The sequence below is a fragment of the Hippocampus bargibanti genome, linkage group LG08 (assembly GCF_051943395.1).
Source record: "Hippocampus bargibanti isolate YZ-2025 linkage group LG08, ASM5194339v1, whole genome shotgun sequence".
Lineage (NCBI taxonomy): Eukaryota > Metazoa > Chordata > Actinopteri > Syngnathiformes > Syngnathidae > Hippocampus > Hippocampus bargibanti.
The window spans coordinates 3,305,001-3,322,407 of record NC_142741.1 but is presented as its reverse complement, the minus strand read 5'-3'; the positions used below and the strand labels follow the sequence as shown (position 1 = coordinate 3,322,407).

The 17,407-nt window shown below is 35.7% G+C and overlaps 2 protein-coding genes across 3 annotated transcripts in view; both read right to left on the bottom strand.

Moving 5' to 3' along the window:
- Nucleotides 1–9: 9 nt before the first annotated feature.
- On the bottom strand, nucleotides 10–13,242 carry cyp27a3 (cytochrome P450 family 27 subfamily A member 3). Of its 2 annotated transcripts, none has more exons than XM_089003139.1 (9): nucleotides 12,853–13,242; nucleotides 11,560–11,750; nucleotides 8,554–8,756; nucleotides 7,215–7,412; nucleotides 4,753–4,916; nucleotides 3,584–3,753; nucleotides 3,418–3,499; nucleotides 1,634–1,875; nucleotides 10–1,537 (listed from the first exon to the last, which is right to left on the bottom strand). In XM_089003139.1, the coding sequence occupies exons 1-8, from the start codon at nucleotides 13,105–13,107 to the stop codon at nucleotides 1,666–1,668; spliced, it is 1,473 nt and encodes a 490-aa protein (XP_088859265.1). In that variant the 5' UTR covers nucleotides 13,108–13,242; the 3' UTR covers nucleotides 10–1,537; nucleotides 1,634–1,665. The 2 variants fall into 2 exon arrangements, with proteins under 2 accessions (XP_088859265.1, XP_088859264.1); XM_089003138.1 differs by having other exon boundaries at nucleotides 1,634–1,840; nucleotides 12,853–13,240.
- Nucleotides 13,243–15,453: 2,211 nt separating this feature from the next.
- eaf2 (ELL associated factor 2) overlaps nucleotides 15,454–17,407 on the bottom strand; it is a 4,886-nt gene continuing 2,932 nt past the window's right edge. Inside the window, exon 6 of the mRNA XM_089003214.1 lies at nucleotides 15,454–16,758. Within this exon, the coding sequence (XP_088859340.1) occupies nucleotides 16,715–16,758 (44 nt within the window). The 3' untranslated portion in view covers nucleotides 15,454–16,714. The remainder of the gene's footprint in view (nucleotides 16,759–17,407) is intronic.

Here is a 17,407-nt window from a genome sequence, read left to right as displayed (position 1 = left end):
AAACATCAATCAAAATATATATGATTTCTTTAATCAGCATCGAGTGTAACAAAATTGAAGACACACCAAATCCTACAATCCCCAAAATAAAGTGATTGAAAATCAATCGAAAATTTCCAAAGCTTATATTTTGCAACAAATATAAAACGTAGTGTGGCATAAAATATCAACAATTTTAAACAACAAAATTATTAGCTATCTGGCTGGTTAGGTATCTAGCTGGCTATCTATTAGCTAGATAGCTAGCTTTCTATCTATTTGAGTTATTCCGCTGCTCACCCACAAAAAAAAAAACTTATCTTGTTACCGTAAAGTGACCTTGAGAGTTTTGAAAGGTGCTTACAAATGAAATGTACAGTGATACCTTGGCTTACGAACTTAATTGGTTTCCTAGAGTGTGTAAAGCGAAAAGTGTGTATCCCAAAAAATAATTTCCCATAGGAAACCATTGAAATGAGAATAATCCGTTCCCAGGTACCCATAAAACATAATTTTCTACTTCCTAGTTTTCTAAGCCTTAAAACCAAAACAAAATATACTTTATTTGATGTATAATAAATGTGCTATGGTATCATAATGAAAGAAATAAACTGAACTGTATAATAAAGTTGTTTTATTTAACTTTGTGATGGTCGATGGCTTGATGGAATGGAGTGACCGGTTTCCTCAGCATTAAACACTTGATGAGGAACGTAGCCTTCTTCTTTCACCATCTTGAGGAATGATCCCTTGTAGGTGCTTTATTTGTGATAATTTTATCTAGTTCCTCATCAATTGTGTTGTGTTTAGCTGGGTTGATAGCTTTTTGCATCAAGTGTACAGATGGCTTGTGCGGGTTATTTGTGAAGCCTGATTGGATTGGATTGGATATGCCTTTATTAGTCTCACAGTGGAGAAATTTACATTTGGATGGATGGGATATTTTAACCTTGCAGTCTACACTTTGCTTTTGAACTATCAATGTTGAAACAAGTCCAAATTTCACTGTTTTCTATCCATTTTGTCACTCTCTCTCTGTCATCTGCCTGTTTCTTTAATGTTTAAACCACTTTCTCTCACTGCTGCGTTCTTGACCAATCACGTGGCTTTAACCAACAACTGGGGGGGCGGGGAATAGAGGACCAAAACATGCCGACTGCCATTTTCTTGTTAGGAGAACGGGTCATTGTGGCTGCTCCATGTGTATCCCGAAAAATAGTTTGTATGCCAAGGTAAAATGTTCATAAATTTAACATTCGTAAAGCAAAAAGCTCGTAAGCCAAGGGGTGCGTAAACCGAGGTATCACTGTATAATTATTATTATTGTAAAAACATTCACCTACGTAGTATTGGCTGCTTCTCTACATAATTTACATCATTAAACTACATTTTGAAATAGTCACTTCAACAAACGGAGGGGCGAAAAATCATTCTTTGGTCCTCATCTGTCCTTGAAGATGAGATTGATGGGGGTGGCCGGGCACAGCAGAGTTCTGGTGATGGGTTGGACGGGACCGGTACTGTTGGGGTCAGGCCTCACCTCAAAGCGGGCGATCAGCTTTGCGAAAAAAATAAACAACAGGAAGTTAGTCAGTGAGTGAAATTGCAACCCGGATCCTTTTTTTTTTTCTTTTTTTTTTTTTTGAAACCTCACCGTGGACAACAGCAGGTACATCTCTAACTCGGCTACCCGCCGGCCCAGGCAGGCCCGGATCCCGAACCCGAACGGCACCGATCCAAACGGGTGTCGCTGCTGCTTGGTGTTTTCCTGCCGCAGCCATCGCTGAGGTAGGAAACGATTCGGCTCGGGGAAAACGTTGTCGTCGTGGGAAACGGCGTAATGGCACAGATGGAACAGAGTCTGCGGACGGGAGAACGCAGAGCTTTGCTTTCACACTGTGATAGAGATTAGACAGAATAAGAAGTTGTCATATTTAAAAGTTTCATGCTTAGTCAACATGTATGACTTGAATACATAATTAAAGCACAGACAACCTGGGGTCAATCTGAGGTCAACATACTCAGCAAGTTAAAGTGTCATCTTCATCTAGGAGATCTGGCCTTGGACAGAATTCAGGACTTGGGAAACTCCTTTATCACAGAAGTAATTTACGACTTGAAACTCCTTCACAGGAAGAGCTCATTAGCCAGGTTACAAATGTATCAGTTCATGGAAGAGACAGTGTTTTATTGTTTACAGCTGTTCGTGCTTAGAACTCGAGAGGTGTGGTATTCTAATCAAGAAAACTGTTTTACTAATGTATCACTTAAAATTTGCATATACTCTCAATAAATAGCTTGGCAGACGGCTGCAGAATTGAGACGTCTGTCATGAAAGACTGCGTCTCCTGCCGGCAGTAAAAAAAAAAAAAAAATCTTTCTGGGTCCGAGCCTTCGTCCACAGTGTCCGATGGAACATCTTTGACAAGTAGTGTCATGTAGTGAAGTGTCATGAATGGCTGAGTCTCCTGCCGGCAGTAAAAGACAATCTTTCTGCGTTCGAGCCTTTTTCCACAGTGTCCGACCGAACATCTCTGACACACTGTGACGCCAAACTAGATCTGATCCAGATTGAAACAGATTCGAAACTGGATGTCAGCATAAATGGACCATCTCAAGTGTTATTTAATACGTAGTCTGTGTAATATGGCGGCAAATCTGGATGAAATCCGGATCAAGTGCGTTATTGGTGTGCTCCAAATGTGCAATCAGGATCAAATCTGGATCAAACTGGACATTAGTAACATGTAAAATGTCAATTAACTCATTTACTGCCATTCTCAAATTTATTGGGGAATTGAAATAAAAATGACATCGAGCGCCAATCCGGAATTTGTTCGGGTGTTGTTTTTTTTTCGTGTTTGGGTGCCGATAAAGCGCTGGCCATGGCCTCCGGCAATAGTTTTCCCTTTCTCTGCGATAATTTTACCTTGTTCCTCATCAATTGTGTTCTGTTTAGCTGGGTTGATAGCTTTTTGCATCAAGTGTACAGATGGCTGTGGGGCCTGATTGAAGGGATATTTTAACCTTGCAGTCTACACTCTGCCTTTGAACTATCAAAGTAGAAACTAGTACAAATGTAACTTTTTTCTATCCATTTTGTCACTCTCTCTCTGTCGTCTGCCTGTCTCTTTAATGTTTAAACCATCTCCCCTCACTGCTGCGTTCTTGACCAATCACGTGGCTTTAACTGACGACTGGGGGCGGGGAATAGAGGACCAAAACAAGCAGGCTGCCATTTTCTTGTTAGGAGATCGGGCTCGTTCGCGAATGACACATCACTCATTGTGGCACCTCCGTGTTTATCCCGAAAAATAGTTTGTATGCCAAGGTAAAATTTTCATAAATTTAACGTTCGTAAACCGAAAAGTTCGTAAGCCAAGGGGTTCGTAAACCGAGGTATCACTGTACTGTTATTGAATGCGATTCATGCCTTACTCTTTTGGGAAAGAGATGACCCCCCACCACGATCTCGTTTTCCACAGTGAGGCGAGCGTTTCCCGGTACGACGGGGTAAAGCCTACGACAACAACACCGAAATGTGGCGGTTAGAATAAAAAAAATGTCAAAAACAGGCATTGGCACGGTCTTGTCAAGCTCTCACCGTAAGGTCTCCCGAACGACCGCCTTCAGGAAGGGCATCCTGGCGATTCCTTCAGCGGTGGGCATCCCGCGGGAGGCGGGACAAACAGCCGCCACTTCCTGGTAGAGTTGATCTTGAATGTCAGGCTCCTTGGCCAGATGGTACAGAGCCCAGGAAATGGTATTGGATGTCTGAAGACAAATACAATCTTGATTTTGGATATGTCATCACCAAAAAAGTCATTTATGCATTGTAAAAAAAATAATTTGACAGATGCATGCGCACAATGAGAGGCTATTTAAAGGACAACCGACGCCTCCGGACAAGTTGTGTCCATAATTTGTAAAATGGCTTCAAATGACTTCTACTTGACAAAGATTCCATCGCATATAGCTATATTTTACATTTTAAAACTCGTTCTGAATATTCAGAAAATCTTGTTTTTGAATTGGAGACGAGTCCGTACGTGACGTCACTGAAGGAACGCCCTTGACTGAAAAAAAGACGCATTGTAGCAGTCCTTCCATCACGTCAATGTATTTTGCTGTACTTGTTTGGTCTGAAAACCTCGTGTTGCATCAAAAAGCCGCCAGAAGACGGCGACCAAGCTCCATGGAAGGAATATATCAGCCTGTGGAAACGGGCTGATTAATTCCTCACAGGAGCTTGCACGCCATTTTCTGCCTCTTTTTGGGTGATCCATTTCCCCCCAATGTTGCCTCAAAATGGCACGGAATATATTATTTAATCGATTGCAAACATGTATGCTTTCCTCTTCAGAACTATTTGAATCATATTCATAACTGGATGTGGAACAAGAAAGCATATTCTCCCAATCTGAAGCCATTGTTTTGATTCTCCAGCAAGGCAGGACGTATTGTGTGACGTCACGAACAAGTGGGCGGGACCTTCTGAAACTGGCCACTTCCGGTTTCAAATTGAAGTAGTTTTTAGACACTTTAAGTCATTTTTATTTATGTTTTTCATTTGACAAAAAAATATCATACTGCGTGTTTTGGGTATTTTAGATGCTATAAAACGTTTTTATGATGTCAGTTAGGAAACAAAAAAAATGGTGTCGGTTGTCCTTTAAATGCATGTAGAAAATATATATATTTTTTAATGTAAATACTGGTCAAGAGCAAATTTGTATGAAATAAAAAATAAAAACAACGGTCGGATTTTAAGACCGTGTCAACTCCCGCCAGCAGGAGTTCGGTGACGCTTCCCAGGATCTCGGTAAGGTTCATCCTCTCGCTGAGCAACAGGTGAGTCAAGTAAGCACCCTCCACGTCGCCATTCGCTTGCTCCTTCTTGCCCAGCTCCTCCAGTTTCTTCTGCACCAGCTCCTCCGCTGCATCAAAACAAAACAAACGTGTAATTTCTGTCATTTTTCGTCTCATTTTGAGGCGGGAAATGTAGCACCAAAAAGTGGCAGAAAATGACGACAAAGCTCCGTGTAAGGAATTAATCAGCCCGTTTCCACAGGCTGATTAATTCCTTACACGGAGCTTTGTCGCCCTCTTCTGCCTCTTTTTGGTGCTACACAATGTTTTCAGACCAAACAAAGTACAGCAAAATGTGATGGAAGGACTGCTACAATGTGTCCTTTTTTCGGTCAGGGGCGTTCTTTGAGTGACGTCACGTACGGACTCGTCACCAACGCAAAAACAAGACTTCCTGAATATTTAGCGCGAGTCTTAAAAGGTAAAATATAACTATATGCGGTGGAATCTTTGTAAAATACGCTCAGTAGAAGTCATTTGAAGCCATTTTACAAATTACGGACACAACTTGTGCGGAGACGTCGGTTGTCCTTTAAAACCGTGTTGTGGGATTTAACTTGAACAAACTGGATGTGCCGGGAATGTTCAGGTGGTAAACTTTGTACCCGGAGGGAGGTCACGACAGGGCATAGTGCCCAAATAACTCACGTTTGTGTTCAGTGACTCAGGTCAACTATTTTGACTGACGGCACAAGTAATCATTGACAATAAACCAGATGAGAGGTTCACACGCTACAATGGGCATTTAGCTAACCAAACAAAGGTTTTGGTGATAGGAGTCAAAATTCTTAAAGGACAACCGACGCTTCTGGACAAGTTGTGTCCATAATTTGTAAGATCTACATAGATAGTTGATAGCTAGCTAGCTAGCTAGAGTTTTGTAATCAGCAACATTTCAGATAGATCGTTGATAGCCCACTAGCTGGCTAGATACAGTAGATTGCTAGATGGCTAGATAGCTAGCTAGCTAGCTACCTAGATAAATATGTTGAGTCCAAATTAAGAAGTGCAAGAGGTATCGGTATCCGGTATCAGAGAGGACTCAAAATCTGGGATTTGAAAGTTAAAAATAAATAAATAAATAAACAAAAAAAAAATAAATAAATAAATAAATAAATAAATCGAATTGTTCTCAAACATCCCCAAAAAGTATAAATTAATTATAATTAAATAAATAATTAGTTAAAATAACATATTAAAATTAATATGTTAAATAAATAAATAAATACATAAATCAAATTGTTCTCAAACATCCCGAAAAAGTATAAATTAGTTACAATTAAATCAATAATTAGTTAATATAACATATTAAAATTAATATGTTAAATACATAAATAAATAAATAAATAAATAAATAACTTTGTTGTCAAACATCCCCAAAAAGTATAAATTAGTTATGTTAAATAAATAAACTAACAAACAGATAATAAATAAATAACTATATAAATAAATACATACATAAAGAAATAAATACATAAATAAAGAAAGAAAATTGTTGTCAAACATCCCCAAAAAGTATAAATTAGTATAAATTAGTTATAAATAAATAACTATATAAATAAATACATACATAAAGAAAGAAATAAATACAAAATAAAATAAATACATACAAACATCCCCAAAAAGTATAAATTATCATGATAATAAATAAATAATAAATAAATAACTATATAAATAAATACATACATAAATAAAGAAATAAATACATAAATAAAACAAGAAAATTGTTGTCAAACATCCGCAAAAAGTATAAATTAGTTATGATAAATAAATAATTAGTTAATATAACATATTAAAATTAATATGTTAAATAAATAAATAAATAGATAACTTTGTTCTCAAACATGCCCAAAAAGTATAAATTAGTTATGTTTAATAAATAAACAAACAAACAGATAATAAATAAATAACTATATAAATACATACATAAATAAAGAAATAAATACATAAATAAAGAAAGAAAATTGTTGTCAAACATCCCCAAAAAGTATAAATTAGTTATGATAAATAAATAAATAAACAAACAGATAATAAATAAATAACTATATAAAGAAATACATACATAAATAAAGAAATAAATACATAAAGAAATAAATACATAAAGAAAGAAAATTGTTGTCAAACATCCCCAAAAAGTATAAATTAGTCATGATAAATAAACAAATAAATAAATAAATAAATAAATACTCAAACATCCCCAAAAAGTATTAAATATTTATGTTTAACTACGGGAAAAAATAATCATGTATTTAAGATGACACTTTTTTAAAAAAATGTTTTGGTTTTTTTTGTGATGAAAGCAGAAAAAAAAAAATTCGACGATGAAATAAAAAAAAAGATCGCAGGCGCTCATGCGGGCAACTCACAAATTTTGAAGAGGTGGTCCCAGACAGCCACAAACTTGTTCCAGAAGGGAAGGTAGGGCCAGTAGCGTTTTGGGAACAGGATGACGATGGAAGACAGCCGGAACATTTCGCCCACCGACCAGATGAACTTTTGCGTCTCCTCGGGGACGTCCCGTTCCAGGCAGCCCAGACGCGTCTCGAACAGCACCGAGCAGATGCCTCCAACAAATACGACGTGAAGGATTTGTCAATCCCGTCATCGACTAAACGTCGCTCGCGGGTCGGGAATTGGAAAGCAGAAAAAAAAATGACCTTTGACCTTCTTAGCTTTATTTTTTTTTAATGATTTAGATCACCCCACCGTTTTTTTTCATGTTGTCAGGTATCAAATTTTGAGCAAGGGAGTTTTGTTTTATTTTGAAATGAGATTGCAAAATAAAATACAGTGATACCTTGGCTTACAAACTTAATTGGTTCCCAGATAGAGTAAGGTGAAAAGTGTGTATCCCAAAAATTAATTCCCCATAGGAAACCATTAAAATGAGAATAATCCGTTCCCAGGTCCCCATAAAAAATGATTTTCTAATTCTCTAAGCCTTGAAACAACACTAAATATACCTTATTTGATGTATAATAAATGTGCTATGGTATTATAATTAAATAAATAAACTGTACTGTATAATAAAGTCGTGTTATTGACCTTTGTGATGGTCGTTGATGGCTTGATGGAATGGAGTGGCCGGTTTCATCAGCATTAAACACTTGATGAGGAACGTAGCCTTCTTCTTTCCTCATCTTGAGGAATGATACCTTGCAGGTGCTTTCACTGCCATAATTTTACCTAGTTCCTCATCAATTTTGTTCTGTTTAGCTGGGTTGATAGCTGGCTTGTGCGGGTTATTTGTGGAGCCTGATTGATGGGATATTTTAACCTTGCAGTCTACACTCTGCCTTTGAACTATCAAAGTTGAAACGAGTCCAAATTTCACTGTTTTCTATCCATTTCTTCTCTCTCTGTCGTCTGCATGTCTCTTTAATGTTTAAACCACCTCCCCTCACTGCTGCGTTCTTGACCAATCACGTGGCTTTAACCAAAGCTGGGGGTGGGGAATAGAGGACAAAAACAAGTCAGCTGACATTTTCTTGTTAGGAAAACGGGCTCGTTCGCCAACGACACATCACTCATTGTGGCGCTCCGTGTGTATCCCGAAAAATAGTTCGTATGCCAAGGTAAATTTTCCATAAATTTACCGTTTGTAAACCAAAAAGTTCTTAAGCCAAGGGGTTCGTAAACCGAGGTATCACTGTACGAAAAAAAGCAAAGAGAATGCAGCTATTTGTTTTTTTTTTTTTTTTTTACCTTCAAAAGCAAACTTATAAAGTTCTTCGGTCATGTCGTGCACCAGGTCGCCGCCGCCGCCGTTCTGCTGACGCAAGCAGCGGAGTCGCTCCACAAAGTCGGCCACTACTGCGTTGATGGTGTCCGCATACGAGGCCACGTGTTTAGGTTTTAGCATGCGAGGGTTCAAGATGCTGCGGATACGATGCCAATTGGCCCCCATCCTCAAAAACAAACAAATAAATAAATACATAAATAAATAAATAAAACAAAACAAAAATGTTTTATTGCCCACATCCTAATAAATCAATGAATTAATAAAATAAATAAATGATTACTTAAATAAATAAATAAATAAGACAAAAATGGTTTATTGCCCACATACTAATAAACAAATAAACGAATTAATAAAATAAATAAATGATTACACAAATAAATACATAAATGACCTGAAATGCTATTGCACCCCATGCTAATAAATAAATAAATAAATAAATAAATGAAACAAAAATGTTTTATTGCCCACATCCTAATAAATCAATGAATTAATAAAATAAATACATGATTACTTAAATAAATAAATAAAGACAAAAATGGTTTATTGCCCACATACTAATAAACAAATAAACGAATTAATAAAATAAATAAATGATTACACAAATAAATAAATAAATAAATGACCTGAAATGCTATTGCACCCCATCCTAATAAAAAAATAAAATAAATAAATAAAACAAAAATGTTTTATTGCCCACATCCTAATAAATCAATGAATTAATAAAATAAATAAATGATTACTTAAATAAATAAATAAGACAAAAATGGTTTATTGCCCACATACTAATAAACAAATAAACGAATTAATAAAATAAATAAATTACACAAATAAATAAACAAATAAATAAATAAATGACCTGAAATGCTATTGCACCCCATCCTAATAAAAAAAATAAAATAAATAAATATAACAAAAATGTTTTATTGCCCACATCCTAATAAATCAATGAATTAATAAAATAAATAAATGATTACTTAAATAAATAAATAAATAAATAAGACAAAAATGGTTTCTTGCCCACATACTAATAAACAAATAAACGAATTAATAAAATAAATAAATGATTACTCAAATAAATAAATAAATAAATGACCTGAAATGCTATTGCACCCCATCCTAATAAATAAATAAATAAATAAATAAAACAAAAATGTTTTATTGCCCACATCCTAATAAATCAATGAATAAAATAAATAAATGATTACTTAAATAAATAAATAAGACAAAAATGGTTTATTGCCCACATACTAATAAACAAATAAACGAATTAATAAAATAAATAAATTACACAAATAAATAAACAAATAAATAAATAAATGACCTGAAATGCTATTGCACCCCATCCTAATAAAAAAAAAAAAATAAATAAATATAACAAAAATGTTTTATTGCCCACATCCTAATAAATCAATGAATTAATAAAATAAATAAATGATTACTTAAATAAATAAATAAATAAATAAGACAAAAATGGTTTCTTGCCCACATACTAATAAACAAATAAACGAATTAATAAAATAAATAAATGATTACACAAATAAATAAATAAATGACCTGAAATGCAATTGCACCCCATCCTAATAAATAAATAAATAAATACATAAATAAATAAATAAATAAATAAAACAAAAATGTTTTATTGCCCACATCCTAATAAATCAATGAATTAATAAAATAAATACATGATTACTTAAATAAATAAATAAATAAATAAATAAAGTCAAAAATGGTTTATTGTCCACATACTAATAAACAAATAAACGAATTAATAAAATAAATAAATGATTACTCAAATAAATAAATAAACGACCTGAAATGCTATTGCACCCCATCCTAATAAAAATAAATAAATAAATAAATAAATAAAGGCGAAAAGAATGAGCGCCAAAGCTAATATGCTAACAATAGCGCATAGCACTGTAAGATACTCACTTCTTCCCTTTCAAAATATTTGTTCATTGTTATGAAGACACAGTATGTAGAGAGAAGGCCCCGCTACAAGTCAAACAGGAAAAACCGAATGCCGTCCAAGAAGACTCATGACTCAACTCATAAATGGAAGGAAGGAAGCCAAGAAGGAAGGAAGGAAAGAAAGAAAGAAAGAAAGAAAGAAAGAAAGAGTTGAAAAAAAAAAAATATACACACAAAAATTAAAAAAATTACAAATTAAAATAATCACAAAAATAAAAAATGATAAAAATGTCAATGTTGAAAAGAGTAACAAATAAAATTATAAATAATATAATTAATTAAAAACAAAAAAAATTAAAAAATAATTAAGAAATTGATCAAATAAGAAATTAAGAAAGAAAGAAGTTTGTTATTTAATTAATTTTTAATAAATAAAAAAAATATTTATAATATTTTTTTACCATTTTAGCATTTATATTTTTAGATTTTTTTTTATTTTTCTGATTATTTTAATTTGTAAAGAAAGAAAGAAAGCAAGCAAGAAAGAAACAAAGACAGACATTAAAGACAGAAATTAAGAAAGAAACAAAGATTTTTTTAATTCATTAGTTATTTTTTACTTTTTTAGTTAATTATATTATTTATTATCTTTTACTTTTTTAGCATTTACATTTTTATATTTTTTTATTTTTAATTTTCAAAGACAAAAGAAATAAAGAAATAAAAAAATAAAGTATTAAAGAAATAAAGAAATAAAGAAGCAAAGAAATAAAAAATAAAAAAATAAATAAAAAAAGAAATATATATATATATAATATATATATATATATATATATATAAAAAGAAAGAAATATACAAAAAAGAAATAAATAAAGAAAAGAAAAAAAGAAAAAAAAGAAAAAAGAAAAAAAAGAAAAAAAGAAAGAAAAAAAAGAAAGAAAAAAAAGAAGAGAAAGAAGAAAGCAAGAACGCAAGAAAGCAAGCAAGAAAGAAAGAAAGAAAGAAAGAAAGAAAGAAAGAAAGAAAGAAAGAAAGAACTGTCCGTAGTTGTCACTTACTCGGTGAGGGGCCCATGAGCTTTGTTGCGGACCTCTCGGTAGTGCCTCCAATGCGGCATGTCGGTGCGGACGGGATGTCGGCCCTCCTGGCGCAGAACCTGCTCGATGAGTTCGGCGCTGGCCACGTTCACGACCACCAGGGGTCCGTAGGTGGATTTCCACAGGGGCCCGTACAACTTCTTGTGCTCGATCTGGAAGCAAAACACCCACTTGTAGCCAAGGAGGTCACGTGACCAGTAAAATGTTTTCGTGATGCTGAATCAATGAAAAAAAAAAAAAAAAAACGATTTTAACTCATTCACTGCCATTCCCGAATTTATTCAGGAATTGAAAATACGACGTGGAGGGCCATTACGGAATTTTTTCAGGTTTTTTTTTCTTGCGGGGGGTGCCGATAAAGCGCTGGCTATAACCTCTGGCAATGTTTTCCCTCCCACAAGGGACATCCGCCCCCATTTCAAGCTCAGATAACTCCAGACCCATATAACTGAGGAACTTATCCTGTGACTAAAGTGACCTTGAGAGTTTTCAAATGTATTATTATTATTTAGTTACATTCAGTATTATCATTACAATGCGGTGACTCCATGGCGGAGACTATTGGTGGTGGTGGGGACAACAAACAATAATAATAATACATTTCATTTATAAGCGCCTTTCACTTTACAGTCACAGGATAAGTTCTGAAAGGCGCTTAGAAATGTAATGTATTATTATTATTATTATTGTTGTTGTTCTTGTTATTATTATCACAATGCGGTGACTCAATGGCGGAGACTATTGGTGGTGGGGGGGACGACAAACAATAATAGTAATAACAGTAATAATAATAATAATAATAATACATTTCATTTATAAGCGCCTTTCAAAACTCTCAAGGTCACTTTACAGTCACAGGATAACTTCTGAAAGGCGCTTAGAAATGAAATGTATTATTATTATTGAATTTCAATATACACGATATATATACAGTAAAGTCTCGTTATATCGATATCGGATATATCGATAGTCCCGGTTATATCGATACTAGTTCTATGCACGCACAGAGAAAATTACATGCAAACAGGGTCGGATATATCGATAGTCCCGGTTATCTCGATATTTTTTCGGACTCCCTTGAATATCGATATAACGAGACTTTACTGTATATATATATATACATAAGGTACCAAAAAAATGAACCTGAGACGAGTCACCATTGTGAACACCCTATCAACTCACAACAAAACACATAAAAAAAACACGAAAAAAAGGAAATAATTCGAATTAAAAGGAGTGAAAAACCAAACGTACTTGCATCTGCTGCGTGGTTTGAAAGTATCCCTTGACGAAAAGCCAGTAAAGCGTGCTAATGAAGCTGGGCCCAGACAGCTCGTCCATGGTCTTCACCCGGCCGATGCCGTCCGACACCGCCCCGGGGCAGGTGGACGCCGCTTCCCCCGCCGGCTCGACCGACGGCGCGGCCGCCGCCGCCGCCGTCTTGGTGTGGAACCACCGGCGGGGCCGTCGGAGGTGGAAGGCGAAGCCGGTGACGACCTTGGCGAACATGTCCGCGGTGTTCTGCTTCGGGGGCTTCTGGTTCCTTTTCTTTTTGTGGTGTGAAAATGGCGCTGGGAGAAGAAGAAAACAACAACAACCGAAAAAAAAAATCGGACTTTGAAACACGGAGCGACCCACTTTCGCGAACACAATGACATGATGAAACACGTTACTCGGATTAAAGTGTTCACAACTTGAAGAACGCGGTAACCGGTGCCAAAAACGATTAACGTCACTCACCATGGTGACTCACTGATCCATCGATACGACATTTTTGTGTATGTGTGTGTATAACTAACATTTTATACCATACGTAGTGAGGACATTTTTGACAAGTGACGACCTTTTTGCCGGTCCTCACAAGTTTTTCATTCTAAACTAAAAGGCGTCTAGAGGGTCTATATACACATATGATAAAGTTTCAGAGAGGTCCTCACAAATTCACCCAAAATGATTTTTTGGTGTGTATTTTATATCACTTGGATACACACACTTTTTACTCACTGTGTGTGTGTGTGTGTGCGTGGTTAATGAGAGGAAAAAGTACATACCACAAAAAGTAAAACGAAATTTTAACCAAATTCACTCAGGGGTGAGGACTTTGAATGGACCCATTCAGTAACCTCATTCCTGCTGTTATTTCAGTTTAAATCCACTTTTAATGTCTTTGTTTTGAAAGAAGTGGGAAATGGGGTGACATTTAGTGTTCAAATGTAACACTAGTTCTTCTCTAAAGTAATCAGCAACGGTGGTATCTGGAGTTATCCGGACCTCACAAAACCTTTGAAACAGGAATGTGTGTGTATACTGTATATACAAAGCAAGTAAATGTTGACATTTTTGTGAAAAGCTCTGAAATTGTTAGTCGACGATATCAAAAATAGTTGAAAATAATGCTGTCGTTTTTTATTTTAATATTGAATTGAATCATAACCCAGTTATGTGAAATCGTAATTTTATGATTACAGTAATCCATCGCTTTTCGCAGTAAATGGAGACCAGGACGATATGCGATAGACGAAAATCCACAAAGTAGAGTTGTATAATAATAATATTCTCATTCATAACTGTTACCAAAAAAATTCGATTAGCCAATAAAATATCATTTTTTTTAATAAAACAATTATAAATGTTTATTCCAAATCATTTCACAATTCCGCTTATAACTAAGTTACTACCAACTCACTCACTGCCATTCACAAATTTATTCAGGAATTGAAAATATGACAGAGCGCCATTCCCGAATTTGTTTGGCTTTTGTTTTTTCTTGCTTGGGTGCCAATAAAGCACTGGTCAGACCTCTGGCAAAGTTTTTCGCCGACCACAAGGGGTAGCATTTCCCCTTTTTTTCCATGTTAGCGCTTTGTTCCAGCTTCAGCTGTTGTTAAAGTGCCATATAAACCAATATGTATGGATTGCATTTGCCTTTTGGACAGCCACCCTCATTTCAAGCTCATATAACTCCAAACCCATATAATTTAGGAATTATATTTTTTCCTGGTGAAAGAAGAGCGTTTAGGGTTTCTTACGCTGCATTTAATGTTTATGTAGTCCCAAAACTCAATATTCTGTGGGTCGTGGATTTCGAGTGACAATGACAAAAACCCTGGCACTGGAGTGGAGACATTTTTGCACACGATCTGGCAGTGAATGAGTTAATTGATCTCATGTGTGAATGTGAATATGTTTGTCATAATGTGCCGTATGACTGGCTTGCGACCACTCAAGGGTGTAACTCGCCTTTCACCCAGAGTCAGTCCCTCGTGTGCTATCTCCGCAGGCTCTTCAAGAAAAGAGACATGAGGCTAAACAATAGTGATGGAGAATAAGAAGTTGTCATATTTAAAACTTTCATGCTTAGTCAACATGTGTGACTCGAATACACAATTGAAGCACAGACAACCTGGGGTCAATCTGAGGTCAACAGACACAGCAAGTTAAACTGTCATCTTCATCTAATTCTAGGAGATCTGGCCTTGGACAGAATTCAGGACTTGGGAAACTCCTTTATCACAGAAGTAATTTACGACTTGAAACTCCTTCACAGGAAGAGCTCATTAGCCAGGTTACAAATGTATCAGTTCATGGAAGAGACAGTGTTTTATTGTTCACAGCTGTTCGTGCTTAGAACTCGAGAGGTGTGGTTTTCTAATCAAGAAAACTGTTTTACTAATGTATCACTTACAATTTGCATATACTCTCAATAAATAGCTTGGCAGAGGGCTGCAGAATTGAGACGTCTGTCATGAAAGACTGCGTCTCCTGCCGGCAGTAAAAAAAAATAATCTTTCTGGGTCCGAGCCTTCGTCCACAGTGTCCGATCGAACATCTTTGACAAGTAGTAACATAGCCTGCTGTGTACTCAATTAAAGCATTTTATTTCTTATTACAAACAGGACCAGTTCAAGTTTTCCAAGGGAGGAAAAAAAGGCGGAGCTTAGCATTGACAACAGCCAATTATTTCAGCCATTCGCCGCTTGGAGAAATAAATTAATGATTTGGTTTCAAGTATTACAGGTTTAAAGCTAGTAGGCAGCACTGACCTGCTCAACTAGCTACTTGAGACATGAGCGGTGGGCTACATTAGCAAGAAACCACAGAGGCAACTTGGTTATGCTAACAGCTAGCTAAATTAGCAATAAGCCATGAATGATGCTAGCTCAACGTGGCACAAAATGCACTAGTTAGACTACGTTAGCAAGAAACCACAGCAGCAAGCCGGTTATGCTAGCAGCTAGCTAAATTAGCAATAAGCCATGAATGATGCTCGCTCAATGTGGCACAAAATACACTAGTTATGCTACGTTAGCAAGATACCACAGCAGCAAGTCGGTTATGCTAGCAGCTAGCTAAATTAGCAATAAGCCATGAATGATGCTCGCTCAATGTGGCACAAAATACACTAGTTATGCTACGTTAGCAAGATACCACAGCAGCAAGTCGGTTATGCTAGCAGCTAGCTAAATTAGCAATAAGCCATAAATGATGCTAGCTCAACGTGGCACAAAATACACTAGTTAGACTACGTTAGCAAGAAACCACAGCAGCAAGTCGGTTATGCTAGCAGCTAGCTAAATTAGCAATAAGCCATGAATGATGCTCGCTCAATGTGGCACAAAATACACTAGTTATGCTACGTTAGCAAGAAACCACAGCAGCAAGTCGGTTATGCTAGCAGCTAGCTAAATTAGCAATAAGCCTTGAATGTTACTTGCTCATTTTGGCACAAAATACACTAGGTAGCTTGTTCCATTGAGAATTAGTTATGCTAGCAATGTCGCTAACGAACAAGCAGCTAGATACGCTAGTATCTATGGTAGTGATAAAATTAGCTAATGTACTGTCAGAATTACGGTTATTGAAAGTCAGCGGTTAAAAAAATGAAAATAAAATAAACGTTCATGAATGACATGTAAGGCACATCTTGTAAATTACCCATAATGCCGAGCTGAAATGATGAATCACCGCAGTGGGTGCTTTAAGACTTGATTGGCAGAAAACAAAATGGAGTTACCTGAACAGCTTGCTACTAGCATTACAAAAATAAAAAAAATAACTGATTAAGAAGGAAAAGAAAGAAATGGAAATAGCGGAAAAAATCCCGGGTGGTGATTGGTCAGTCGCTTTCGCTGCCCGATTCGCTTAACTGCAGGTCGTTTTCTGTAAGACAAAAACACAATGCGGTGACTCAATGGCGCAGACTAGTGGTGGGGAGGGGGGGCGACAAACAATAATAATAATAATAATAATAATAATAATAATACATTTCATTTATCAGCGCCTTTCATAACTCTCAAGGTCACTTTACAGTCACAGGATAGGTTTTATAACTCAATAAGATAGAATACCTCAAATAGAGGTAGCTAGCTAATATATAGATAGCTAGATGTATTTTTATTTAGTTACATTCAGTGTATTGGCTAGCAGCTATATAGCTCTCTAAGTGGCTAGCTATCTGTTGGCTATCTGTGTATTTAATAGTGGCATTCAGTGTATTAGCTAACTATCTAGCAAAGTATTAGCGAAATAGCTATATAAGTGGCTTGCTATCTAGCTAGATATCTATTAGCTATCTGTGTATTTAATAGTGGCAGTGTATTAGCTAACTATCTATTAGCTATATAGTTATCTAAGTCGCTAGCTATCTAGCTAGCTATATGTTGGCTATCTATTAGCTAGCTACTAGCTGGCTAGCTAGCTTTCTATCTGTGTGTTTAATAGCGACATTCAGTGTATTAGCTAACTAACTATCTAGCTAGCTAGCTATTAGCTATCGAGCTATCTAGGTGGCTCGGTATCTCTTGGCTAT

Coding starts and splice junctions, on each gene's coding strand:
- cyp27a3 (XM_089003138.1), bottom strand. CDS start 13,107: ATGTTCGCCAAGGTCGTCACCGGCTTCGCCTTCCACCTCCGACGGCCC. Junction 8,757..11,559: donor GCTCATGGGCCCCTCACCGA/GTAAGTGACAAC, acceptor TTTGTTTTTGAG/GATGGGGGCCAATTGGCATC. Junction 3,500..3,583: donor GTCGTTCGGGAGACCTTACG/GTGAGAGCTTGA, acceptor TTGTTGTCGTAG/GCTTTACCCCGTCGTACCGG.